Here is a 26,859-nt window from a genome sequence, read left to right as displayed (position 1 = left end):
TCTATTCAATCTTAAAACACACTTTTAAAACTGAAGAATTACACAGTGTGGCAAGAAGCAAGTTAAATAAATAACGGTGTGGTAACTTAATGGGCTATTACACAAGAAAACTTAGAAAAAATACATAAAACAATATGTTCATAATTGTGGAAAAGAGAAGGCAGCTTTTATCTTAAGGGGGAAAACAATACCAGAGAGATTTTTTTTTTTTCAAGATTTTATTTATTTATTTGACAGAGAGAGAGCAAGCACACACAGGCCGGGGGAGCGGCAGGCAGAGGGAGAGGGAGAAGCAGGCTCCCCGCTGAGCAGGGACCCTGATGCGGGGCTCGATCCCAGGACCCTGGGATCACGACCTGAGCCGAAGGCAGAGACTTAACCGACTGAGCCGCCCAGGCGCCACAATACCAGACAGATCTGACGTCTGCCTGTACACATGGAGAGTATCACCATCAAAGGCAAACTGGGAGAAAGTACGTGTAATATCCGAACCAAAAAAAAAAAAAAAAAAGGTTTCTTAAAAAAAAGGCCGAAGATGTGACGAGGCAAATCATGGCGGAAGAAAATTTCTTAATGAATGACTAGAAACCATCTTGGTCCCTTGTGATTACGAAAATACAAATTAAAACAGGCCCTACTTGGATGGAGCTCCATTGTTGGGACTCTACACTTAGCAGGGAATCTGCTTGAGGATTCTCTCTCCCTCGGCCCCTCAACTCTCTAAATAAACAAACAGGTCCTACTCTGCACCCACCAGATCGCCAGACACAGAAGCAGTGGGGCCCACGGACACTGCACCACGTGTTCACCTACCGGCCCTCCCACCCGCCACTCCATTTCCAGGTGTGAACCCAAGAGAAGCAGTCACACACACAAACGCAATGGATACACGGGCACTTGGCAGGCGTTTCCACAGGTAAATGCAGAAACAAAGTAAAGGACCGTTACCAGGGAGGCTGTGAGGACACTACAGGCTCCAGGGAAATGCTAAGTAAGAGTTACAACCAGTAAAGAAGATCCACACAGGTGGACCGGGAAGCCCCTCCGGGACACAGCGAGCCAAAGGACATGTTAACAGAAAGTGTAAACCATAAAGAAAAACTGATAAAATTAGACTTGATCAAAATTTGGAACTTCTGCTCTTCAAAAGCCACTGTTGACAAAATGAGAAGGGCAGCTGCAAACTAGGGGAACAGAAATCAGATAAATAAAACCTGTATCCAAAATATGTAACCAACTCTCAAAACTCAACCATAAGAAAACAATCCAACAAAAATGGAGAAGGGAGGCGAGCAAACACTTCACCAAAGATAACCTATGGCAGCCAGAAGGCACACAAGATGCTCACGCCACCAGGGAACTGCTAGTGAAACCGCAAGAAATCATGATTTAAATACGAATAGTTTACTCCACGTCAATCATACCTCCATAAAGCGGTCTTTAAAAGCCACACACATAGTAAGACACAACTACTTTCCGGAGAGTGGCCAAAATTAAAAATACTGACGATACCAAGTGTGGACAGACACATGGAGCATCTGGAACCCTCAAGCACTCTGGTGGGAATGCACAGTGGTGTGGCCACTTTCAAGACAGCTTAGCAGCTTCTTAAAAAAAGTAAACACACACTTACCATATGGTCCACCTGAGTCCTGAGAATTTACCCAAGAGAAATGAAAACAGAAAGCCTAGCACAGAAATATTCAGTGTGCTCATTACAGCCCCAAACTGGAGACACCCCAAATGTGTGCGAACTGGTGAGTGGAGAAACAAATGTGTGGTAAGGACACGGGAGTATTACTCAGCCACAGAAGGAAAGAACTCAGGAGGCAGCAAAGCTCGAGCGAGCTCGCCGAGACAGGACAAGGGGATCTCGGCCTCCCACCAGCTTACCGTGGCCCTCAGGGCAATCATGGACTTCTCTGGGTCTCCCTTTTCTCTGAACTCCCTTAGCCCTGAAGTCGGTCAGTTTATAACTCCAGTTGGTTGACAACTTAGCATTCAGTAGTCACCAAGTGGAAAACAAAACAATGGCAGAGGGGAACTTCTGCTAGAAAAACAATTTAGGCTCCCAGGGAGCTGCCTATAAAGATTAGCACCCCCTCACCCCCACTAGCTTAACAACAAAAAATCTACTGCCAGACCAGTAATATTTCTTGAGGCAAAATACCATCAGAATGAAGTATTTTGGCTCTGAGCGAATTCTCAAGGCCCTAAAGTTCACAACCTCATTTGATGGTTTTATAAAGTACTTGTTGGCCTGATGGCCGTAATTCCTACCCCATTTTTGAGATTACAAAGGAAGGAAAAAAGACGGTCCACATGGAGTAGCTGTGCTTCCCTTCCAGATAAGCAATACTCTGTGACCTCCCGGAGTGTGGCAGTGCGGAGCCCGGGCCACGTCCAGCCCCGCTGTCACTGGCCACGTTCCCGTAGAGCCCATGAAAACACAAGGGGCACACGAGGCTGCACTGGGAACTCAGGAGCCAAACGGCTAATGCACAGCACATTATATTCCAAAAGAAGAAAAGTGGCTATTATTGTCACCATGCCCTGCAGACTTCAGGAATGCACTGTCATTCCCAACGTGGGACGGTCTGCTCAACAAATCCGAGATCTTTCTCCGAAGCATATCACCAACATTTATAGTGTGAGAGCAGATGCCAAAAAGGAGCCGGGTATATTCCTTATACGGTGCTAGGCATTGCTGCCAATGCACACGGCTGAGCCGCCACTGACTGGCAAGTCCCCGCCCAGCTACCCTAAGGGGCCAGGCCGGGCAACACGGAGGGCCCCGCTCCCAGAGTCTTCCTCATGTGCTCCGAAAGGGGCCAGACGCAGGGAACCCAACTGCGAGCCTTTTCTCTACCCCAGCGAGCCAGGTAACCGAGCAAGCACCAGCCTCTCTGGTCGACTCCCGTGTAGCCAGGACAACAGCCAAACCCTGTGGCATCCCAGAGCTATCCCATGAGAACCCCAGGGCAGTGCAAACACAGGGGTTCTCACCCATGAGATAAACGGAGGAGGCCCCTGCTCACCACCAGCCACCCCTGCTGTCTCCAGACAGCCAAAGCTGCATGCACTGCAGGACCCCCTCCCACATGTTCCCCAAGGCATGCAGTGGCCTGACTGACCCTGAGAGGGCAGACGCATGATGCCATCTCCCTGGCGTGTGGCTCAGGGTCTGGGACAGAAACCAAATCATGGAGTATCTCCTCAGCGGGGGTGGGAAGACCTGCAGGATCAACACCACAACCTCCTGCCCTTTCCTCTACCAACTGATAATGGGGATACAGCCCCTCTGAATACACCTCCTGTCTAATATTTAATATTTGCAACCCTCTCAGTGGAAGGGGTCCAGCGACTTGGAAGGTCTGACTGTCCAGCCCCTCAGCCCAGGCTCACAGGAGGGTTTCAGGAAGCCATGAAATGGGTGGAGACTCTCTGGTCCAGGGCATCATCCTTGGAAGAGGACAGGCCTGTGGACCCCAGCCCTGACCTCCTGGGCGACCATCCAGCAGGACGGCGGAGGAGGGTGTAGCACAGGCGGTAGGTCCTTAGTAAGGCCTGCGGCCGGCCAGCCAGAACCAGTTACCAGGACGCTGAGGAAGCCATCAGGAGGGCTCTGCCCCGTCCCAGGACATCACAAACACCCTCTCCAAGATTCAGACCCGTAAGGGCCTTGGCAGGTTAATGGGCTAGTGAGCCTTGCAAACGAAGGAGTGAAGAGGGGCACAAGGTTCGGAGTGTCCAGAGCTGCACAGACGGCTTCCCGCGTCCAGAGTGCATGGAAGTCAAACAAGATGAGCCCACTGGGTGTGCCGAGGCCCCCCCTCCCAGTGGGAAGTCTGGCTCCCAGGAGGCTGCCCCCAGGGGCCATAGACGGCAAGCACTGGGGAAACTTCAGCCCTCCTGGCACAGGCTCAGGGCGCTTGTGCTGTGGGAAGTGGCCACACAGGGTCCCACAGGCCTATCCAGACGGAGAGTCCCGGGAGGACAACACAGTGGTCCAAGTGGGGACAGAGGCTTCTCTGTTCTTCATGTGGATTCCGGAGGTTGATCCTGGAGCCAGGGCGGTGGGGGGACAGCACAGTACTTTTCCACGAGCTCCCAGGGTAAGAGGATGTGCTCTCCAGGCCCGGTCCACCCGCCCTCCTTAAGATTAGGTGCAGCATTCAATGTTCTCTCTTTAAAAACTGCCTGACATTGCTTTTCCATAATTTCCCATGAGAACCACAGAGTGAAGAAATACTTTTATTAGCAGAACCCAAGGTATGTCCTCCCAGAAAAGTCTCCACCTCCCTGGGAGACTGGCCCCAACAATATAAGGGGTCTTCAGGGCACAAGCCCACAAACACAGCACCTCATTCAGAGACCGACATAAAAATCCTCCCCGGGCCTGGAAACACACTGGGCAAAGCACCGGCTGCCTGTAGGCAGAGAGGCTGCGACCCCTGCTGGCCGGTCCCGGTTTCGCACTCACTCTCCTCTGCAGGCCACAGGTGGGTTTCAAAGCCCACTTCCTGCTCCTGGGCTGGGCCAGCCTGCCACCAAGCCTCAACACTCGAGACACAGAACAGGAAGCAAAAGTGCACGTGCCTCTACCAGGAACCTCCTCCACTATGTCACAAATCAAACAAAAATCTAGTCATCAAAAGAGAAACCAGAAGCTCCTCTTTTGTTTTCGAAATTTATTTTAATCAACATGTACTTTAATAACAAAAAAACAATCACATACTGTTATAAAATGACCTGAACTGAATAAAAAGAATATAACCTTGGATCTTAGGCAGAAATTCTAACCCATGTTGATGTCTGCCATAAACCCACACTGTTCTGTGGGTCCTGCCTGTGACTGGCAGCCAGCAAGCAGAGATCATAAGAAAGGAAAGCTGGAAGTTTTATGACAAAACTTAAAATCACCAGGGTGATAGTATAGGGTTTATTTTATTTTTTAAAGATTTATTTATTTATTTGTGAGACAGAGAGAGCAAGCGTGTATGTGCATGGGGTGGGGGGGGGTAAGGGGGAGGGAGAGGGACAATCTCAAACAGACTCTGTACTGAGCACAGACCGTGACAGGGGGTTTGACCACAGGACCCTGAGATCATGACCTGAGCCAAAACCAAGAATCAGATGCTCAACTGACTGAGCCACCCAGGTGCCCCAGTAATGGGGTTTATTTTAAAGAAATTGGAGGAGTCTAGAAGAAGCAGGAAAGTATCCTAGAAACAGCCCAAGAAAATCATGTGTAATTGCAGCTCTGTAAGAACCAGGGGTGGACTGGACCACCGAATGGGAGCTCAAGGAGCTCTTTACGCCAGCTTCCATCTGGGATCTGGAAAGCGGGAAGAACAGACACAGTCAGGGCTCAAGTGGTGGAGCACAGAGAATAACAAGAATTGGCCTGGGGCGGGGGAGGGTCACAAGTTTGCTAAGAGCCTGCATTCAGAGCAAGATGCAGGTGCCAGTGACACCAGCCAGGCTTCCTGATCCCAACGCCGGTAAACCACAGGACCTCCACACACAGGAGTAGAGCGGCGCTCTGATCAGATGAGCTGCCCGACCTGGTCGGGTCTCTGCCAAGAGCGTGCAGGACCAGAGTCCCGAGAGGCAGCCAGGCTCCCTGCCCACCCCCACACCTCCCGGTCCCCCAGGGCAGCAGCTGAGCATCTCCTCGCGCTCCTGGACTGCTGCGGCCACAGGGAGATGAATGCACTTACACCATCTCTCAAAAGCACAGGGATGCCGAAGCGGATGAAGTACTCAAGTGATCTGCACCAACAGTCATCGAACTGGGCACACACAGCCTGAAGGACACGGAGACTCGCCCCGGGCATCCTCGTGGCACAGGTGGTCCCAGGAGCGCACTCGCAGGGCCCTATGCCACTAGCACTCATTCTGAAACTGCTCTGAGAAAAGGCTAGAATGGCCCACAAGCAGGGAGCTGACTGGCTGTCAGGTGGGTCGTCCCCTCTTCCTCCCGCTGCACCGTGGTCCTTTCCCCAGCTTGTGAGGAAAAAGTCACTTGTCAGGGCGCCTGGGTTGAGCGTCTGACTCTTGATTTCGGCTCGGGTCCTGATCTCAGGGTGAAGTCCGCTTGGATTCTCTCTTTCCCTCTCCCTCTGCCCCTTCCCCTGCTCATGTGCGCGTGCGCTTTCTCTCTCTCTCTCTCTCTCTCTAAAATAAATAAGATAAACCTTGAAAAAAAAAAGCCTCCTGTCACCCTAAATCTTACTAGGGAACACTGCTGAGGGCATAAACGCCCCAGGAGCACTAAACAGAGCTTGAGATATTGGTGCTGCAGAAGTCAACCTCAACTAGCCAGCAACACATCCTTGACCAAGTCAGGTGGTTTCCAATTCTTTCTTCAAAAGAACTGAAGACGGACCTACTCAAGCTGTCATCTAATGGCAGATCTTTAAAAATAAAATGATAACATGTGCCCCAAATCACATTAACCATCTCCGAGTTCGAGGAATTAAGAACGCTGTTACGACCAAACTTCCATCCTCATTCACTGACGTGAATAAGGTTGTTCAGGGCTTACAGGCAAGCGTGGGAAATAGGAACAAAACCCACACTCAACCTTGTCCCGCTCGAGCAACAGTGATGCTCACCCACAAACGAGTGAACGGGGAAAGCCTGCCATATCACTACATGATGTATGCCTGACCAAATTTTACTTTATGTGCAATAATTTGTCAGAATTTACCATTTCTTACGCCATTGTAACCAACTGCATGCTAGGAATTGTAAAGAGAACGCAATAAAGAAGAAAAATGTTAATACTCAGAATGTGGTGGTAACAGAAAACAAATTTAAATGCACATATTTTTGTGGCAGACTTATATCATGCCAGATACAAACATTTTTATGTTACGATCTGAATTCTTATATACAGATGCCCAGGCCACGCTCCACGCATCCCCCGGGGCAGGGCACCTCTCCTAGCGCACGACGCACCGGCCCGTCCCTCCGGTCCCTGAGAGCAGCACTCGCACGGCCAGCTCCGGCGTGCGCCACCCTGCTGCCGCCACGACCCCACGGGTACCTACCTCGGGGTGTGCTTGCTCGGTGCCCGACACGGCTTGAGGTGCCAGCAGGGTCTCTTCTGTGGATGCCTTCTTCAATTTTTTGTTCTTTTTCTCTGTCATTTCGGTAACTTTTCTCTTCTGTTTTGCCATCCTGCAACAGAGAAGGTAAATTGCTAAATACATGGGGAATAAAAGGTCTCGGGCCATGCAACATTTTTAAACAAAGGGGGAAGAGCACACTCCCATCATTAAAGAAGTACAAAGGTATTTCAGGAAATATGGTCTATCCAAGTTAGAAGAAAGTCAAATCCCCCAGGTCTACTTTCCCGTCAGCTGGGGAAGCCGCGGCATCACAGGCCGCAGGTGACCATCATGCACCCTGTCACTAGGGCATTCGGTCACCAATGCGTGGAGGGGACCACGATGTGTCTGGGATGGCCTCCTCGGATTGTGGAAGAGGCACCAACTGGGGCCACATAAAAGGAGCAACACACAATCTGAGAAGTGTTTGATTATGTCTACTTTCTCAAGCACAGCAGTGTCTAGAACTCCACGTAAAAGAACAGAAAAAAGCCCGTGAATTCTAAAACACATTTCCTTTGCGGGATTGTGCCACAGGGGAACCAAGAAATGGCTGAAGTACTAGAACCTGGAAAGCATGTCAAAGAGGTCGTAGTGGAGAGCCCTCCACTGAGGGCACTGGCTGCTGCTGGGACCTCTGAGAGGGTTCCTCTGAAGGAGGAAGGCTGAGGGGGGATTTCTAGGGGGAGGGGATGTCTGCGGGAGGCGGACATCTGAGGGAGACATCTGTGGAGACGACAGCTAAGGGAGGACTTCTGAGGGAGGACATCTCAGGGAGGGTATCTGTGGGAAAGACATCTGAGGGAAGAGGTCAGAGAGGGGACCTCTGAGGAAGGACCTCCAAAGGACGGCATCTGAGGGAGGAATTCTGAGGGAGGATGTCTGAAGGAGGGACATCTGAGGGAGGACCTCTGAGGGAGGACGTCTGTAGGGAGGGCATCTAAGGAAGGACTTCTGAGGGAGGACATCTCTGGGAGGCTGTCTGTGGGAAAAACATGAGGGAAGAGGGGGACCTCCGAGGAAGGACCTCCAAGGGAAGGCATCTGAGGGAGGAATTCTTAGAGAGGGACATCTGAGGGGGGACATCTGAAGGAGGGACCTCTGAGGGAGGAATTCTGAGGGAGGGAGGTCTAAAGGAGGATGTCTGAGGGGGAACATCTGAAGGCGGACACCTAAGGGAGCCATCTGTGGGGCGGGCATCTAAGGGAAGACTTCTGAGGGCGGACACCTGAAGGAGGACATCTAATGGGTGGGGAAGTCTGGGGGGGGGGTACATTTGCAGGAGAATATGTGAGGGGAGACTTCCGAGTGGCGAATCAGGCTGATTCTTGGAGGGAGACATGGGAACTGAACCAGCTCCTGCTGCTGCAGCGAAGGCCACTACTGGGTGGCGCTGACCGCAACAGCAAGAGCAAGAGGAAGCGCCACCACCCACTCCCCATCCCACCTCACCCCCACCCAGCCCACCTGCTCCAGTCTCCCCATTGCCCTCTTTGGGTGGAGGCCAAAAGGAGCTGAAAACAGAAAAGCACTTTGCAGAGGCCCACAAGCTATGATGTGAGCACCACAATGTGGAGTGTAAAATGTGCTTTTGGAGCTGAGATGGTAATTTAATAACCAGCACCTGCAAACATACACATACTGCCTTGCATACATGTGGTTTTTAGCAGAAACAATCCAATCACACATTAACAAAGGATTAAATAAATCGGAAAAAACCAACAAAATGGAAATCAACTCAATAATTAAAATAAATGAGATAGTGTTACAGATACAGAATGGAAAATACAGAACTCTATGTGTAGTATTACACAATTTCATTTTAAAGAAAATAATACTGGAACATCTGTGTGGCTCAGTTGGTTAAGCGTCTGCCTTCGGCTCAGGTCATGATCCCAGGGTCCTGGGATCGAGCCCCGCATTGGGCTCCCTGCTCAGCGGGGAGTCTGCTTCTCCCTCTCCCTCTGCCTGCAGCTCCTTCCGCCTGTGCTCTCTCTCTCTGTCAAATAAATAAAATCTTTAAAAAAAATTTAAAAATACTGAAAAAACAGTAATAGAGAAAATATGTAAAATAAACACACACATTTATACACATACTTTTGTATACATATATATAAAATGTCTGAAGGATATAAATAAAACTTTTACCTTTATTTATATCTGGGGGTGGGGTTACAAGGGACTTTCTATTTATTTATAGCTAGTTTCATTTTGTTTTCAAGGTTTTATACTTGGAAAAAAAAAATGAAGATTATCTTTTAATACCAGTCCTTTAAAACTACTTACAAGGCCTACTAATGTCAGCTTTTATTCTAACAAATTATAAAAATGTATTTCATTTTATTTATCCTAAACTCACTCCCAATGGCTTCATCCTCCATATTCCAGATTTTACATATATATATATATATAGACACACACAAATATATGTATAATACGTGTATCTATTGCATACTTATGTCCATATTTTTTTTTTTAGGATTTTATTTATTTACTTGACGGAGAGAGACACAGTGAGAGAGGGAACACAAGCAGGGGGAGTGGGAGAGGGAGAAGCAGGCTTCCCGCCGAGCAGGGAGCCCGATGTGGGACTCGATCCCAGGACCCCGGGACCATGACCTGAGCCGAAGGCAGGCACTTAACTGGCTGAGCCACCCAGGCGCCCCGTCCATATTTTTTTACATTTAATTTTAGACATGCTGTTCAAGGCTGTGTATATAGGTAAAGGGACAGAAACCCAATGTCCTCTCCTCTTGACACTAGAATTCATTTTGGACTCTATCAAAAGATAATAAAAATATAACTCATTCAGCAAATATTTTTTGAGAGCCAATTCTGTGCCAGGCTCTGTGCTAGATGCTGAACACAGGGCAAACAGCATGGCAATAACAGCCCTGATTTCGTGAAGCTTTCCTTCTGGTGGGAAAGATAGACCTATTTAAGTAAATGAGAAAACACTTTTACATGGGGATAAATGCTGTCAAGAAAATACAACAGCAGCAGGTGAGCACAGGTGACAGGCAGGCAGGGAGACATGCACAGTGGCAGGAGGCCTCTGTGGCCAGTGAAGGACAGAGCAGGCAGCCCAGGCAGAGCTAGGCAAGCAAAAGCTGGGTGTGTCCTGATGTACCGAGATGTAAACTTCCCCCAGAGCAAAACTGTTTCCACAGGACAAAAGGGGAAGATTCCATCAAGGAATCAGGTGGTGGAATTAAGCTCGCACACAGCGTCACCCAGCAATCCCACCTCAGGCACGCTCCGCTCCTGGGTACCGTCACTTGCGGGTCACTCTGTCACCACCTGCAGAAAGCCGAGCGTGTGCTAGGAGCTGCTCTAGGCTGGACCAGGCCGTCCAAAAGACCTGTCCACACACAGCTGACATGCTTACGGGGGGACACAAATACAGGATACATCAGAAGATGGTAAGTGCTACCCGAAAGCCAAATAGAAGTGGGAAAGCGTTATGGGAAGGGCAACTATAAAGGGTGATCACAATGTGAAGAAGCAACGCAGACATGGAAAGCCCAGATTTGGGTTCTAAATACCATTCTCTATAAAAAAAAAGGGGGGGGTTGGAGGGGGTGCAGAGCTCCTTAAGATTCCCGGTCTGGACCAAGTAAAGTATAAGGTGAACCTGGGATATCAACACCCAGGAAACAGTCGAATGATCATGGGGCCACATCCAAGAGGACACAGCACCAGCATGGAGGGCTCCCCTTGCCCCATTTGGGGCTGTGATTGATTACAGCACAATGAAAGAGTATTACTGGTGTAGAATCAGAAAAATTCCAAGCTCCACATTCTTTAATTAAGCCTTATCTAAAAAAAAGTATTCAAAGCCAGAGGCTACAAATTTCAATTAGCAGTGTAATAAGAAATCTTAAAATAACAAGAGACTGTTGACACAGGAGCTTTGAAAAGACAAAGGACTCTGTCAGCCAATTACCTTGCTGGAGAAATAAGGAAACTTTAGCAAATATTTACACACCAGTTACCATAAAAGTTAAGTTAAATCTTTATTCATGCTGTAAGTTATCATTAAAAAGTTTAATCACTAAGTCTATTTGCTAAAAAGAGAGAAAGACTTTTCCGTATTACAAAAAGGTTTCTTTTAATAGTTCTAAGAGATGGTGTCTCATGACTTTGAGACAATCAATGTTTGTTATAGAAAATGACATTTCCTTATATTTATGGTCAGTGATTTTCAACAAGGGCACCAAGACCATTTAATAGGAAAGAACAGCCTTTTTAACAAAAGGTGCTGGGACACCTGGACTTCCACATGCAAAAGAATGAACTGAGAGCCCTACCTCACAACAAACACAGAAATTAACTCAAAATGGATCAAAAACCTAAATGTAAGAGCTAAAACATAGGAGTAAGTCTTCAAGACCCTGGATTAGGCAACAGTTTCTTAGATGACACCAAAAACATAAGTAGCAAAAGAAAAAAAACATAAATTTTGGACTCCTCAAAATTAGAAATTTTTTTTGCTGCAAATGATGTAAGCAAGAAAGTACAAAGACAATGTCAAGAACCGGAACAAATATCTGCAACTCATATAACTTACAAGAAACTTGTGTCCACCATGTATGAAGAATTCTTACAACTCAACAACAAAAAATCCCATTTAAAAATGGACAAAGAGGGGCGCCTGGGTGGCTCAGTTGGTTAAGCAACTGCCTTCGGCTCAGGTCATGATCCTGGAGTCCCGGGATCGAGTCCTGCATCGGGCTCCCTGCTCGGCGAGGAGCCTGCTTCTCCCTCTAACCCTCCCCTCTCATGTACTCTCTCTCTCTCATTCTCACTCTCTCAAAATAAATAAATAAACCTTTAAAAAAAAAAAAATAAAAAAAATAAAAATGGACAAAGAATTTGAATACAGATTACCGCAAAGATGACACACAAATGGCCAATGAGGACATGAAAAGATGCTTAACATCATTCATCATTAGGGAAATGTAAATCAAATGACACACCACTTCATAGTCACTAGGTTGGCTGTAATCAAAAAGACAGATTATCATAAATATTGATGATGTGGAAAACTTGGAACCCTTCTTCACTGCTGGTGGGACATAAAATGGTGCAGCCACTTTGTACAACAGCCTGGTGGATCCTCAACAAGTTAAACGTGTTACCATATGACCCAACAACTCCACCACAGAAAATGAACACATCCACATAAAAACTCAAACACTAATGTTCATAGCATCAGTCATAACATCCAAAAGGCGAAAACAACCTAAATGTCCACCAACTGATAACCAGATCACAAAATGTGGTATGCCCACGCAAGGGAACATTATTCGGCTGAAAAGAAAAGGAATGAAGCACTGACTGGATAAATCTTGAAAACATTCTGCTATGTGACAGAGGCCAGTCACAGGATACTACAGACTGTATAATTTCACTTATATGAAATTTCCAGAACGAGTAATTACAGAGACAGGAAGGTAGCCTGGTGGTTGCTCAGGCCTGGTGTGGGGGGCAGGGGCTTGGAGTGACTGTGCAGGGTTTCTTTTGGGAGAAGGAAAATGTTCCGAAATTAGGTTGCGGTGATGGTCACACAACCCTGTGAATACACTAAAACACACAAAGAAAAAAAAAACCCTCTCATCTCTCTCAAATTATCTGTAATAAATTTAACAATATGATGCCCCTGTACCGGTTTTCTTTCTTTCTTTTTTTGCCCTTAGCGGTAACCCTATTTCAGAGAAGCTATGAAGGGGGCATGAGTGTGTCTAAGCATTTGGCACAACCAGAGCCAACAAATGCTCCTCAGTGACCTCAGGTGCTGCTTGAAAAACAAGCAAGCGAAGGGAGGAATCCATCTGCTGAGAAGGGTGCTGAAGAAACCAGCCTCAGTGGAGCCCCTGAAGGTCGGCAGTGGTTAAGTGGCCCGGCGCCACTACCTCAGAAGGCTCAAGACCCGTCCTTTATGTGTTTCTTTTTCCTCACAGGCTTTTCTGCAAAACATCTAGCTGCTCATAAAGCTACACCAGCATAAGCTTTCCCCATATTTGGTGGCCGGGAGGAAGGTCATGTGGAGGGGTGTTAGGAAAGCTAATCATAACAGTGGCCGTGAAAATTCACATTTACCCAGCGCTTACCATGTGCCAGGCCCTGTTCTAAGTGCTGTACGCGTATGAACTCAGTTCCTCCTGTGGCCAGTGAGGGCGGCACATGGGTGAGGAAACCAGGGCGCACCTATCCGGGGCAGACCTCTGAAGTTTGGAAGTGATCCCAGTTTGAAAAGCTGAAAGATGACAGGGCTTGCCTCCGAGGAGCAGCCCAGGGGCAGCTGACCGCTGCTGTTCTTTTCCATGTCCCACTACCGCTGGAGGTTTGTAGCTGTATGCACGTATTACTTAGCTAACTGGATAGGTTAAAAATGCCATTTTTTTACATAAGCGATTTTTAAAATTCTATTATTCAGGATTAGCCAGAGAATGATGAAAAGGCCGTTATCATGCCTACTGACAGGAGAATAAATTGGCACAGTCTCTTTAAAAGGTAATCTTGTAACATTTATCAAGTGCTTTGGCCCGTAATTCCACTTCTAGAACTTATCCTGATGAAATAATCATTGACTGAGATTCAAATATAAGGATGACAATGGCACTGTACAAGGGATGATAACGCCTCTTCAATTAAAAAGTTGAAAACCCCATAAATGTCCAATAATAGCTGACTGGGAAAATGAATGACTCGTTCGCGCACAGGAGGACGCCTGCCCGAGAGCACACAGAATGTTCAGTCATATGAGTAAAAGCTCAGAGTACAACGTAAAGGGAAAAGATGGGGCGTAAACCTACATATGTACAATGTGACCCTCATTTTGTAAGAAAAATGATACACAAATATTTATGAAGCAAAAAACTAGAAGGAAATACATTAAAATATTAACATTTTAGGGAGTTAGAATTACAAGTATGGCTTTTCCCCCCTTCTACTTTTCTGTAATTTCTACAACAAAAGCAGAAACACAACACTTTATTCTAAGGTACCAGCTCAAAGTGTTCAGTGGAGCAAATAATTACTTCTACCAGCAGGAAGCTGAGGACCCACATCAGACACACAGAGACCAGCTAACCGTCTGGGCGTGGCGACAGTCACCGGTCAGGACGTGTCAGCACCAATAGGCTGAGGCTGCCGGGTCTCCAGGGCTGAAAAGAAACCCCACAGGAGCTTAAAAAAATAAATCAGCCTATAAGAAAAAAAGTCTTCTTAAATCTGAAATCCCCACCCATAGCCCCCAATGCCCCCTCTCACCCAGAGCATGATCCCTCTGATGTGTCCTATCAGGCTGCAGGGAAGGGCCCCTGGAGGAGGGTGTGCGCCCTCACAATCCACAACCCTCGAAATCCATCCAAGGAGTCCAGGAGCGGAACAGGACTTTGTTCCTGTTCATTTTGATCCAGACTGGTCTGCGTTCTGACTTGCCCACTTAGAATGGCCTCCAGATTTTGCTCTCCTGGTACTTTACCCTCCCCTCCCCCTCCTCCAAATGCCAAACTCGAAGCCCAGTTACTACAAAAGCTCCAAATTTCTTACTCACCAAGCCCACCTACCCTCTTTGCAGCTCACCTCGCTCAGCACCCCGGGGTCCAACAATCCTTCAGCCTCACTGGTGGCCCCACATTTCCCCACCCCAGCCACTCGCCTGGAAGAGCTTCTCCTCTCAAACCTCCAAGGTCTTCTCCCTTCTCTCACAGAACCTTACTTCCCGGTCACAGAGGAAATCAAAGCAACTGGAAGGGAACTTCTACAAGCTCCCACATCTACCCCCCACCCTTCTCTCCTGGCAGGATGCAATCCTGCCATTTTCCAACAGAGGCCAAACCCTCGACTCCCACACTGGGTTCCATGCCCCGCCTATGCAGGGACATCCCTGAGCAATTCCCCTCCTGCACTGTTCCAGCTTCCCTTCTACTCAATCAACTAAAATTTCCCACATCGTAAAAACTCTCTTGATCTCACATGCTCTTACCCCATTTCTGCTTCCTCCTGCCAAGACCCTCAAGAGCCACCTACCTGCACTGCCTGTAAGCCCTTCCCTCCTGTTCCGTCTCACAGCCCTCCCACCAGGCTTTTGCCACTCTACCACAACTGTTCTCAAGCTCACCAAGGACACCAGAAGGACAAAGCCTCTCTCCGGGACCAAACTGTAGCCAGGCTCCTCTCTCCACTGGTCCTCAACCTTGGCCCACAAAGACTTGCACAAAACACTAATACAGTTTCTAACAGCTCAAGGCCCCATCCCTACGATGACCCTAGCGCCCTTAAAAAGTGCCTGCCTGAGAAAGTCAAGGCTGCCGAAAGAATCCAGCCAACACCCGAAGATGGGGCCCCACTGGACGGCCCTGTGGAAGGGTAGGTGCCTACCTTTGATAAGTGCCAGTTAGCAAACCCAGATGGGTTTCACATGGACCGACAGCCCCACCCCAGTTTTTGTAGTTTTTCACTTCCTAAGTCTACTGAGTGCCGCTCCCCCTTCCCATGCCTAGTCCCTCAGTCACCTCTGGACAAATCCAAGGTCAGCTCAGTTCACACAGCTCTTATCCCTCCTGCAACAGTTATTACTGATGAAAATCCCACCTTACCTCTTTACCTACAGTCCAGCTTGCTCCTCACAGACGTGAAATCCCACGGCAGATTCTCAGTACTCACCTTATTTGACCTAAAGGCAGCATCTGACAGCTGATGCTCACCTCTCTCCACCCTCTTTTCTTCTCTTAGCTTCCAAAACAGACCCCACAACCATCTGGTTTCCTCCTACCCCTTCACCTCTCTGACCCTCCGCGCTGAGGGCTCCAGTGTTCCAGCCCAGTTTCCTCTCTGCCTACACTCATTCGCTAAGTGACCGCATGTCGTTGTGCAGCAGCTCTAAACACCAGCTACCCACTGGTGACCTGGAACGTGCCCCGGAACCGCACTAGTGCGCTGTGTCACCTACACCCTCACACATCATCTCACACACAAGGCGTCAGGATCGACACTTCTCATCGTCCTCCACAAACCATCTTCCTGGGCATGTGTCCTCTCAACGAATGGCCCCCTGGTGAAATACAAATTTTGGCTCAAGCTAAAGACTGTGGCGTCCCACAAGTCCGGTATCCGTTAACCCCGTCGGCCTTGTCTCTAAAGCACGTCCAGAGGGCAGTGACTACTTTTCACTCCCTGTACCACTGCTATGCGCCCATCTGCGTTTCCCAAGAGCCCCCGTCCCTGCCCCCTGCCCCTCCAGTCCCCTTCCAACACAGCACTCCGAGAATGACTCGGAGAACGCCCGAGGCTTCCCATTTCGCTCGGGGAGGAGTCCGCGACCTCACCTAGGCCTGCGGCGCGCGTGGCTGCCCGACGTCGCCCCTGTCCCCCGCCCTCCGGCCTGTGCTCTCGCCGCAGCGGCTGCTGCTGCGCCCGGGGTCCCTGCACCGCGGGGGTCTGCTGACACCAACGCGGCCCGCTCTCCGCGCCGTGCTCCGCCTCATTTTCCTGCCAGCGCCCACCACCACCTTACTTATTCGTTCTTGTCCGCTCAGAACGCAAGCGCCCCAGGTCGGCGTCGTTTCCGCCGCGAGTCCGGCGGCCAGCCCAGGCCCGGGGCAGGCGGACGCGCGGGAGCCCACCGAACGCTTTAGTCAAGGGGCGGTTTGTGGCGAAGGGAATGCCAGGCTCGGGGGGCACAGCCCGGGTAAGCCGGCGGCTCGGACCCCGCGCGCCCTCTGCGGGACTCCGCGGGTCCCTCCGGCCAACCGCTGGGGTCCCGCACCCACGTGGGAGCCGCCCCGCGACCCCCGACCCGCGGTCCTCGCCTACCTGCGCGTGGCCTCCGACGCGGGCTTCCGGCAGGCGCACGGCCCTGGTAACACGGTCCCGCCCTCCGGAGCGGCGTCGCCCATTGGCCGAGGCCCGCTTCCGTCTGCCCGCCGCCCAATGGCATGCGGCGGCAGCGAGGCGGCAGGTCCAGATGCGGACGCGGGCTGGTGGCGTCATCTCTGGGCGCTGCGGGTTTGCTGGGAGCCGCGGGTTGCCTAGCAACGCCTGCCGGGGCTGGGGCGCCGTCCTCGGTTTCTGGCCGCTGGGGCCCGGGGGCCCCGGGCGGTCTGTTTGGGCGCACCAGATTCGTCTTAAACATAACTCAATTGTATGAACTGAAGATGCTGTAACTATATAACTGTGCACAATGTTTGAGCGCCGCACAGGTGGAGCCCCGGGAATGCGGTCGTGGGCTTAGGGGTCGCCCGGGCGGCCCCACGTGGCTTTAAGGTGCCCGAGTTGGGTGACTGTCGGTGCCTCGGAGCATCTGGGGGTCTAGGGACGGGAACGCCGCGCCGGGCGGGCAGCGCGGGGCCGCGGCGGGAGCAGGTGCAGTTCTGCGGCGCCTCCCCTGCTTCTAGGTGCGAGGGTAGCTCCCCGCGCGCGCAGGTGCTGCTCGGGTAACACGCCACCTTCCCCCGGTGCGGGTGCGGCTCCGGTCACTCCCCGCTCTCCCCCGGGTGCTCCGGTCACTTCCCGCCCTCCCGCGCGCGCGCAGGTGTGAGAACGTCCGACCTTGCTGATTTCAGGAGAAACTGTCCTGCTTTCAAACTGCCCCGACGGCCTCGTGGCCCCACGGAGAAGAGTTTTCCTCCCATAAACTTAAACAGCATATCATGTAACGTAAAAACATATAAGTGAATGTATAATATATTGTTGAGGTTTGCCTTAAAAAAGAAAAAAGCTCTGATAATGTAGGAATGGGCAATTCAGGTCAGCCTCCCATTGAGAACAGCAAAAAAAGCTGGCCAAAATATAATCGTTTAAAAATTATTCTGTTTTAGGGGCACCTGGCTGGCTCAGTCTGTGGAAGATGCGACTCTTGATCTTGGGGTCATGAATTTGAGCCCCACACTGGATGTAGAGATTACTTAAAAATAAAAAACTTTAAAAGATAATTGTTTTATGCCATCAAAGTGAAATATTCTGACGGGATAAAAGGAAACCCAGAGTACTACACCTGACATTTAGCAACAATTTCCACTCAGGGGTCAGTCGGTTCTCGAAGAGGCAGCAGGAAGGCTGAGAACCTGAACAGAGGCTGACAGCTTGGTGGGCTAGAGCTGCTAAGGGGGAGGGTTCTTCTAAGTGTCCTATCTTTGAGCTGAGACCCTGAACAGCTACATGGTAAGAGTGAATACCACCAAAGTAGGCCAGCCTTGCAGGGACTTCATAAAATCCGTATTCATCTCAATTTCTGAAACTGTATTCAGGTGATTCAGGGTTTATTGTTGGTGCTGCTAGCCTGCTCAAAGCAAAAAGGGTAAAATCTTCCTAGAAGATACTAATCGTGTAGCCCAAATTATAATTGCTCATATATTATGTCCAGCACTCAATAGGAAAGAGCTGTGTACACAAGGAGACAACACAGTGTGATAGAAAACCAAGAAAAAGATACCATTTTCACCATACAATGGACTGCTGACACACTCACCCAAACTTGTAACTTCATGGGTCTGAAAATGTCCCATTCCCGATGGACAGCTCCAGTCACATGCTAAGATGATGTCAATCCATGGCCAGGTGCTCAATCTAAGGCCAGGTAGCATCCAGAGCTCCTTAGCATGGTATGTAATTCTCTGCAGCAGAGGGCATGGCTTTGTGCCAAGCTCTAGGGGACAGTGAGTGGGACCACACACAGTCTCATCTACCATGTATGTACCTCTCTAGCTCTATTGGACCTTCCAAGTTATATGGCCCAAGTGCAGGACAGCTTATGCCACAAATTGGATCTGCTGCAGAGCCTCCCTTTGCTTTGGGCCTCACTCAACACCAACGGACTTCCAGGTTTCCCAATAAATGAATAGTGGTCATATTAAATATGATCTATGCTGCCTCCCAGATCCAAAAGGCAGAAAATTGTATTTTCTATTTCTGCATAACAAATGAACACAAAACTTAGCAGTTTAAAAAAATAAATAAAACAATAAATTTAGCAGCTTCATGTCACAGTCTCGGGGCAGGAATACCAGTGTGGCTTAGCTCTGTGCCTCTGACTCATGGTCCCTCACAAAGCTGAAGTCAAGGTGTTTGCCAGGGCTGTGGTTTCATCAGAAGGCTTGTCTGGGGGACAGTCCATTTCCAAGCTCACATGTGGCTATTGGAAGGATTCACTCCTCGAAGGTCACTGGACTGAGGGCCTCAGTTCTCACTGGCCATTGGCAAAAGGCCTCCCTGAGTTCCCTGTCATGGGGACCCCTGTGAGGGCAGCTCACATGGTGGCTCGCTTCCCTGGGGCAAGTGAGCAGGAGGGCATACAAGAGGGAAGTCACAGGCTCTTTGAAACCACATATTGTGGGGTGCCTGGGTGGCTCAGTTGGTTAAGCGACTGCCTTCGGCTCGGGTCATGGTCCCAGAGTCCCGGGATCGAGTCCCGCATCTGGCTCCCTGCTCGGCAGGGAGTCTGCTTCTCCCTCTGACCCTACCCCCTCTTGGGCCCTCTCACTCTCTCTCTCTCTCAAATAAGCAAATAAAATCTTAAAAAAAAAAAACACATATTGTGTGACTCTGTTTACATGAAATGTCCACAACAGGCAAATCCAGAGACAGAAAGTAAATTAGTAGTTGCTGGGGGCTGGTATTGCGGAGAGAATGGGGACTATTAATAGGTATGAGGTTTTCTTTTGGGACACTGAGAATGTTCTGGAACTAGATGGTGGTGATGATTGGACAACATTGCAAATGTACTGAGTGGTACTAAATTATTAACTTTAAGATGGTTAAAATGGTGAATTTTGTGGGGTTCTTATCATGAAAAAAAGTGTGTTTGTTCCTCCATAAATGTGGTTATGTTATTCATGTCAAAAATGGCTGTGTTTGTTGGTGTCTGTGTGTCTCCAGTCATGGGGCTCCCCACCCCCAGCCATCTTGGCTGAACTTTGTTGAATATGTAAAACAATAACAGGACTCCAAAAGTTAAGACGGCACAAGAAAGCATTCTATCGCTCCCAACACTCCTACTTCATTCCCACCCACCCAAACTCACGTAAGGAGCCAACTTCATTAGTTTCTGGTTTATCCTTTCTGAGCTTCTTGTAGCAAAAACAAGCAGATATGTGGATATTTCTTTCTGCTCTTCCCCATACAGAAGACAGCATTGCACACATTCCTCTGCACCGCGCTCGTTCAAGCCAACAATCCGTCCTGGAAATTTTCCATCAGTTTACAGGCATCCTCTTGTTCTTTCCTACAGCTTCACGGGGCCCCATGGGTGGACTTACTGTGGCTCATTGAATCAATAGCCATACACGGGCATTCAGTCTCCAGCTCCGCGACTGTAAACTGTGCTGCAATGAACAATCGTGCACATGTGTATTTTACTATTGTTTCTGGTATATCTTCAGGGCAGACTCCTAAGGGTGGGATTGCCAAATATACTTTTGCTGGCTATAGCCAGATTTTCCTCCATAATGGTTGACATTTGGTATCCCCACCAGCAACGTGTGGACCTATCTCTTGCTTACAGCCTTGTCAATAGAATATGCCATTCAAGTTTGGATTTCTGCTCATCGAATCTGAGAAACAGGACCTCAGCGTGGTCTTAATTTGCATCCCTCCTAACTCAAGTGAGTCATCTCTATATCGCAGGACCATCCTTATACACTCTTGTGTCACTTCATTCTTCACCCATCTTCCTATCTGGTTTCTGATCTTTTTCCCCCTCAATGTGTACATTCTTTATGTATTAGAGATATCAACCTTTATCTGTGACGTATGTGGCAAACACCTTGTCCTTGTTTGTCACCTGTCCTTTGGTCTCGCGTACGCTGTTCTCTGCCATGCAACCGTGCTTTGCCACTCTGAACGCTTTCCTTCATCCGCCTGACTTTAGCATCATTGTGAGGAAGGCTTTCCCACACCCGGTTTTGGAGAAAGTCACCCAAGTTTTCTTCCCATAACCTGTTTGGTTTCATTTCTTACATTCACATTTCTGATGGGAGTGTCTGTGTGATGTAAGGTATAGACCCAATGTTACCTTTCTCTAAATGGCTACCTGGTTGAACCAACACTGCTGTTCAAAAAACCCATCTTGGTTCCAGTGATTTGAGATACACCTTTTATTTATTTTTTTAATAAGATTTTATTATTTATTTATTTTTACGAGAGAGAGAGAGAGAGGAGAGAGAGAGCATGAGTGGGGGAGGGAAGGCAGAGGGAGAAGCAGACTCTCCACTGATCAGGGAGGCTGATGTGGGACTCGATCCCAGGACCCTGGGATCATGACCTGAGCTGAAGGCAGACGCTTAACACCTGATATACACCTTTTATCACACCCGAGTTTGCACACGCACTTGGGTTTGTTTCAGGGTTTCCTGGTCCGTTTTATGGGCCCATCTCTTGCTGTGCCAGCAGCGTACTGTTTTCCACACGAGGCTTTACAGTGCGCCTTGAGACCAAGCGGGGCTTTCATTCCGTGTCTCCTTGGCTTTTCCTCCACGTGTAGTTTTCCATACGACTTTTGTAGCTCCAGAAAAGCAGCTCGTTGGTATTTTTATTGGGATCCTCTTAGATTTAAAATTAGTTTAGGCAAGCCAAAAGTAATGGCAGACAACGGAAAAATCAGAAAAGACACAACTGCTCTAAGCCCTGAGCTCTACAGTCACACACTTTGCAAGGACACTTAGAAGGAAAATAGAAAACTTGGAAACTGCCAGGTTTCCAAGTGGATTAATTCCTCTTACAAAGGCACTTGTCAAAACTATCAAAAACAAAAAAACAAAACAAAAAAAAGATTGAGAGAGATGAGGTTGGAAGTGGTTCTGACCATTAAAACAATAGCAACTGATATGTTTTTAGGGAGTGGGAAACTTTCTGCTTTTTGGAGCTGAGTTGGTTTTTATGTTAAAGTGGCTATGTACCAGGGTGGCTCAGATGGTTAAGCATCTGCCTTCGGCTCGGGTCACGATCCCGGGGTCCTGGGATCGAGCCCCGCATCGGGCTCCTGGCTCAGCGGGGAGCCTGCTTCTTCTTCTGCCTCTGCCTCTCTCCCTGCTCATGCTCTCTCTCTGTATCTCTGTGTCTCAAATGAATAAATAAAATCTTTAAAAAAAATAAATAAAGTGGCTATGTACCAAGTCTGTTTTTATGGTCATTGTTGTCCAGGCTGTGTGTTGTTTTGCTATTTTTACTTTTTATTTATAAAGAACTAAAAATAAGAATAAAGTAATAAATTGGTGGATATAATCTTAAATTAAATTAATTCTGGTAAAATGGACATCTTTATGATGTTGTCCCCCAAGAACAGAGCCTGTCTCGCTGGTTCATGTGTACTCTTGTGTCTTTTGTGTTTTAAAGTTTTGTCTGCTCTAGATCTTGCAGAGATCTCGTTGGGTTTATTTCTGAGTATTTTATCTTTATTGCCATTGTAAATGGGATTTTTCTCCTCCATTGTATCTTCAGATTGTTGTTTATGGCAATGAAGCCTACTGATTCCTGTGTGTTAGTTTTCTACCTTGTCACCTCTTGAAATTCTTGCATTGTTGAGGAGCTACATACATTTTATGGTCTTACGGAAATTATGTCTCACGTCCTGGTTTATTGTTGAGCACGATGTTACAGGGACCTGAGATACTACACTTGTCTCCCCTTTCCTCTGTGTCTCTATTCCCTAGAACTCAGTCTGGGCCCAGTGCCAGGTCTTCATTCCCTCTCCTTCTCTCCCACTCGGTGATTTCATCTGTTGCCATGGCTTTCCATCCAACCATATGCCGATGACTCTAAATCCTGTTTCTGGTCTCAACCTCGCCCCCTGGACTTGCTTACCCACCTGCCTACCTGGCTTCTCTACACAGCAGTCCAGTAAATATCTCAAACAGAACATGCTCACAGCCCAACTCCAGATTCTTCCTTTCAAAACTTTTCCCCCTTGCTCACCGTGCTCTACCCACCCCCATCCTAAGTGCCACCAAGAAAAGCAAGGTGCTGTCCCCACTCCTCTCTGCCTGTCGCCCTGTACATCTTGTTAACAGATGTTACCAGACTTTCCATGTCTCCCGCCCCCATCCATTTGAGGGCTCCACAACCTGGCACCCAGCTCACCCACTCTGTCCTCCTAATGCATTCTTCACTTCACAATGGCCAGAAATATCACTTTAGAATGTGGATCAGATTACTGTATTTATTCATTTGGGGGGTAACATGTTTGTAATTTTTTGAATGTATTCTTCACGCGCAACATGGGGCTTGAACTCACAACCCTGAGATCAAGAGTCACATGGTCCACTGATGGAGCCAGCCTGGCACCCCTGATGTTTGTAATTTTATTATTTCATTTTTAATGTTTTTTTTCAAAGATTCAGTCATTTATTTTAGAGAGGGAGGGTGCACGTGAGCAGGGGGAGGGGCAGAGGGAGAGAACATCTCAAGCGGACTCTGTGCTGAGTGTTGACCCCAACACGGGGCTTGATCTCAGGACCCCGAGATCATGACCTGAGCCAAAATCAAGAGTCGGTGCTTAACTGGCTGAGCCACCCAGGCGCCCCCATGTTTGTAATTTTAAAATTCCCTAGGGGCGCCTGGGTGGCTCAGTCGGTTAAGCGACTGCCTTCGGCTCAGGTCATAATCCCAGGGCCCTGGGATGGAGCCCCGCATCGGGCTCCATGTTCTGCGGGAAGCCTGCTTCTCCCTCTCCCACTCCCCCTGCTTGTGTTCCCTGTCTCGCTGTCTCTCTCTCTCTGTCAATTAAATAAATAAATAAACAAAAATTTATAAAATAAAATAAAATAAAATTCCCTTAAGGATTCCTCAGCAACTTACGGCCTCGCAGGCGGGAGCCTGATACCTGTCTCATGACTAACCCATATAATAACGCAGTCATACAAGTGACAACTTGAAAACAGGACAGCACAGCAAGTTTGTGTGTGTTGTATTTCCGTTGCTGCACAGTCATCCTTTTGGTCACGTAAGAGGCAGTTCTACACGTAACGGTTCAGGTATTCGTTAACATGGGGGAGTTTATACTTTTAAAAGCACACGCATATTTAAGCAGATTTCACTACTCTTTGGATGACTATAACAAACCAGGCAGTGTGGGATGTGGATCGTGGGGGAGGCTGTGGGGGCAGCACGCATATGGGATGTGCTTTCTGCTCAATTTTGCTCAGCAGAAGCCTAAAACTGCTCTAAAAAAATCAGTTTATCAAGTAAAAAAAGTTCAAATCACAACTGATCCTGCTCTAGGCTTATAGCTGAAATAAGTAACCATTGGGAACACGACGATTCTGCTCCGTCTCTGTATGTTGCAGCAGGAATTCGAACCAGGCACATCAAGCCCAACTCCTGCCAAACACTTCTGAGCACCCCCCATGGGTCTCTGGTCTGAATTCAGTAAAACTGCTTTCCTAATTTACAACAATTTTCCTAATTTAGCAAAAACTACAGTGATACCGTTTCCTTCACTTGTCGTTCTTCCTACAAACTCCATCTTTAGCCAAACCGTGCAAGGGTCAGCGGCCTCCACTAGACACAGGTGTGTCACAGCGGGGACGTGGGTGGGAGGGCATGTGGCGCCGACAGACCAAAGAGTCAGCCTGCGGCCAGTGCTCTGTGGTTGGCAGCACCGGGCAGCACCGGAGGACCTGCCTGCGGTGGGAGGCGAAGGACACAAACACTCAGCCAAATGACAAGCCATGATTTCACATCTAGGCGCTGCGTATGCACCAACAGCTGGTCGCTCAATACAGAGAACCTGACCTTTTCCCTGGCTTTCTGAGTGCTGTGGAAACAGTGGCCCTTCTCAGTGCTCTCGTTCTCCAGGGAACGTTCACAGGAAAGCGGGAAGGGAGACACTGGCCCACAGATACTCTTAACGCACTTTCTTTCTTCTTAAGATTGAGCCAAAGTGAAGCTATCTGCACAAGTAACTTTACTTTAGTTCAGAATGATAATCTACAGAATGTAAAATTAACCAACTGCTCTGCCTGTTGGCATGTTTTATTTATTTTTTTTTTACTAAAGGCCATTTTTTAAAATTTTTATTGTTATGTTAATCACCATATATTACATCATTTGTTTTGGTGTAGTGTTCCATGATTCATTGTTTCTTCATAACACCCAGTGCTCCATGCAGAATGTGCCCCCTTTAATACCCGTCACCAGGCTAACCCATCCCCCTACCCTCCTCCCCTCTAGAAACCTCAGTTTGTTTTTCAGAGTCCATCATCTCTCCTGGTTCGTCTACTAAAGGCCATTTTAAAAGGTTGCTTTTGTAGTATTCCAAGAAAATCTTAGCTGGTGATACATTCTAAGGAGAAGATCTCATCACCTACAACTGGGGTGTGTATAAACTCTACAACTGTGGGTTTGGGTAGAGCTCCCCCTAACGTCCTAGTGAGAGGCAGGGAGCGAAGGACACACTCGGACAAAAAATTTAGAAACCAACAGCAAACAACCTCTTGCCACAGCCGGACACTCTCCTCCTCGCTTGCAAAGCGGGGAAAGTTCCCTGCTGGGAAAGTTCCCAGCAGACCAAATGGAGAAATCGGACCTGTTTCCCTCAGCATGTTCCCCAGAACACAACACCACTGCCTCAGGACCTCTGCAATACTGGATGAATGCCAGAGACGCCGACTCTCAGGCCAGAAGCCTGGAGAACGAAGGCCATTTCAGCCACTGACCTATTTCAGAACCTATCTTTTGAGTTTGGTCTTAGGCTTATTGCAAAGAAGGAATACGGAAGGTTGATTAAAAAATACATTTAAAATACCCCCAATTCCTCCGATCATGGATGACCTACAAACGCTGATGGCTAGTGTGTCCACTCTCCCTGTGACACCCCACCTGACTTCCCCAACGCAACCAACATTCCCATCAGCCCTCATTGCCATCCAGACGGAAGGCCTCTGGTAACGCCTGGTGAGCATGGGATGCTGGGGCTTGCACACCACTGGGCAGATGGCGGCCAGTCCGGCTGCAGACTAGACGCCAGACACCAGGAATGACGGGCAGCCTGGCTCTGGGCCTTGCCCAGGAACAGCTGGCTAGTGCCAGCCCAAGGCCAACTCAGGAAAAGCAGGAAGGCAACCCGGGCAGGGAGAGGTGCTACCTCACGTGGCGCTTGTCACCTGCTGACTGTGGGTCCAGGTGCCCAGATAGGAGACTTGGGGCACCCATGTTTCATCTGTCCCAGCCAGCAAGAGAAAATGTCCAGCTTATACATCGGCTGTCACTCCCCACATCGGCCACAAATCCAAATTCCCTAGGACAAGATAGGGGTAACACCCTCAAATGGTTGGCATTTACGCCCACTTGTCCAGGAGAGGAGCGGGTGGTGGGTTCGCAGGCTGGACGGAGGCCCCGGGACAGAGTGTGAACGCTGGAGTGCCCATGTTCCTCTCAGCAAAGCTTCGGGTTTCCATCTGAGACATCCAACCTGAGCTTCCGAGGACCCTCTGCCCTGGGGATGCTCAACAGCTGGGAACACACACAGGACGCCCACGGCACCTGTTAACAGAACGCCACTCATGCCCAATCACACCTCTGGCTGCTGTTTGCAAATCAGTACAGCCAACAGGTTACTCAGCTTGCTCCAGATCACTCCTCAAATGGCCGAGCAAATGCAGTCCCATCCTGCAACTCAGAAGCTCCTTCCACTGCCTGGTGCTCAAACATTTCCACAGAAGCACCCCAACAGATAAGAAAAGTGAACCCCTCCCTACCCTGGACAGATGAACACAGAGCACAAAACTCTGCTACATTTTTC

At 48.7% G+C, this 26,859-nt stretch overlaps 1 protein-coding gene across 5 annotated transcripts in view; it reads right to left on the bottom strand.

Annotated features, from left to right (window-relative positions):
* C10H7orf50 (chromosome 10 C7orf50 homolog) overlaps positions 1-17,042 on the bottom strand; it is a 130,056-nt gene extending 113,014 nt beyond the window's left edge. The window contains exons 1-3 of one of the 5 annotated variants that reach the window (XM_027610153.2): positions 14,394-16,297; positions 14,162-14,287; positions 7,059-7,188 (exon numbers count right to left, since the gene is read on the bottom strand). In XM_027610153.2, coding sequence (XP_027465954.1) covers positions 7,059-7,187 — 129 coding nt within the window. In that variant the 5' untranslated portion in view covers position 7,188; positions 14,162-14,287; positions 14,394-16,297. Of the gene's footprint in view, positions 1-7,058; positions 7,189-14,161; positions 14,288-14,393; positions 16,300-16,453; positions 16,601-16,641; positions 16,919-16,940 lie in introns of those variants that run through there. The other 4 variants (XM_027610149.2, XM_027610154.1, XM_027610155.2 and 1 more) reach the window with 4 other exon arrangements.
* Positions 17,043-26,859: the final 9,817 nt, after the last annotated feature.

The sequence above is a fragment of the Zalophus californianus genome, chromosome 10 (genome assembly GCF_009762305.2).
Source record: "Zalophus californianus isolate mZalCal1 chromosome 10, mZalCal1.pri.v2, whole genome shotgun sequence".
NCBI lineage: Eukaryota > Metazoa > Chordata > Mammalia > Carnivora > Otariidae > Zalophus > Zalophus californianus.
The sequence above is the reverse complement of the archived record's forward strand: the minus strand, read 5'-3'. Positions and strand labels throughout refer to the sequence as shown.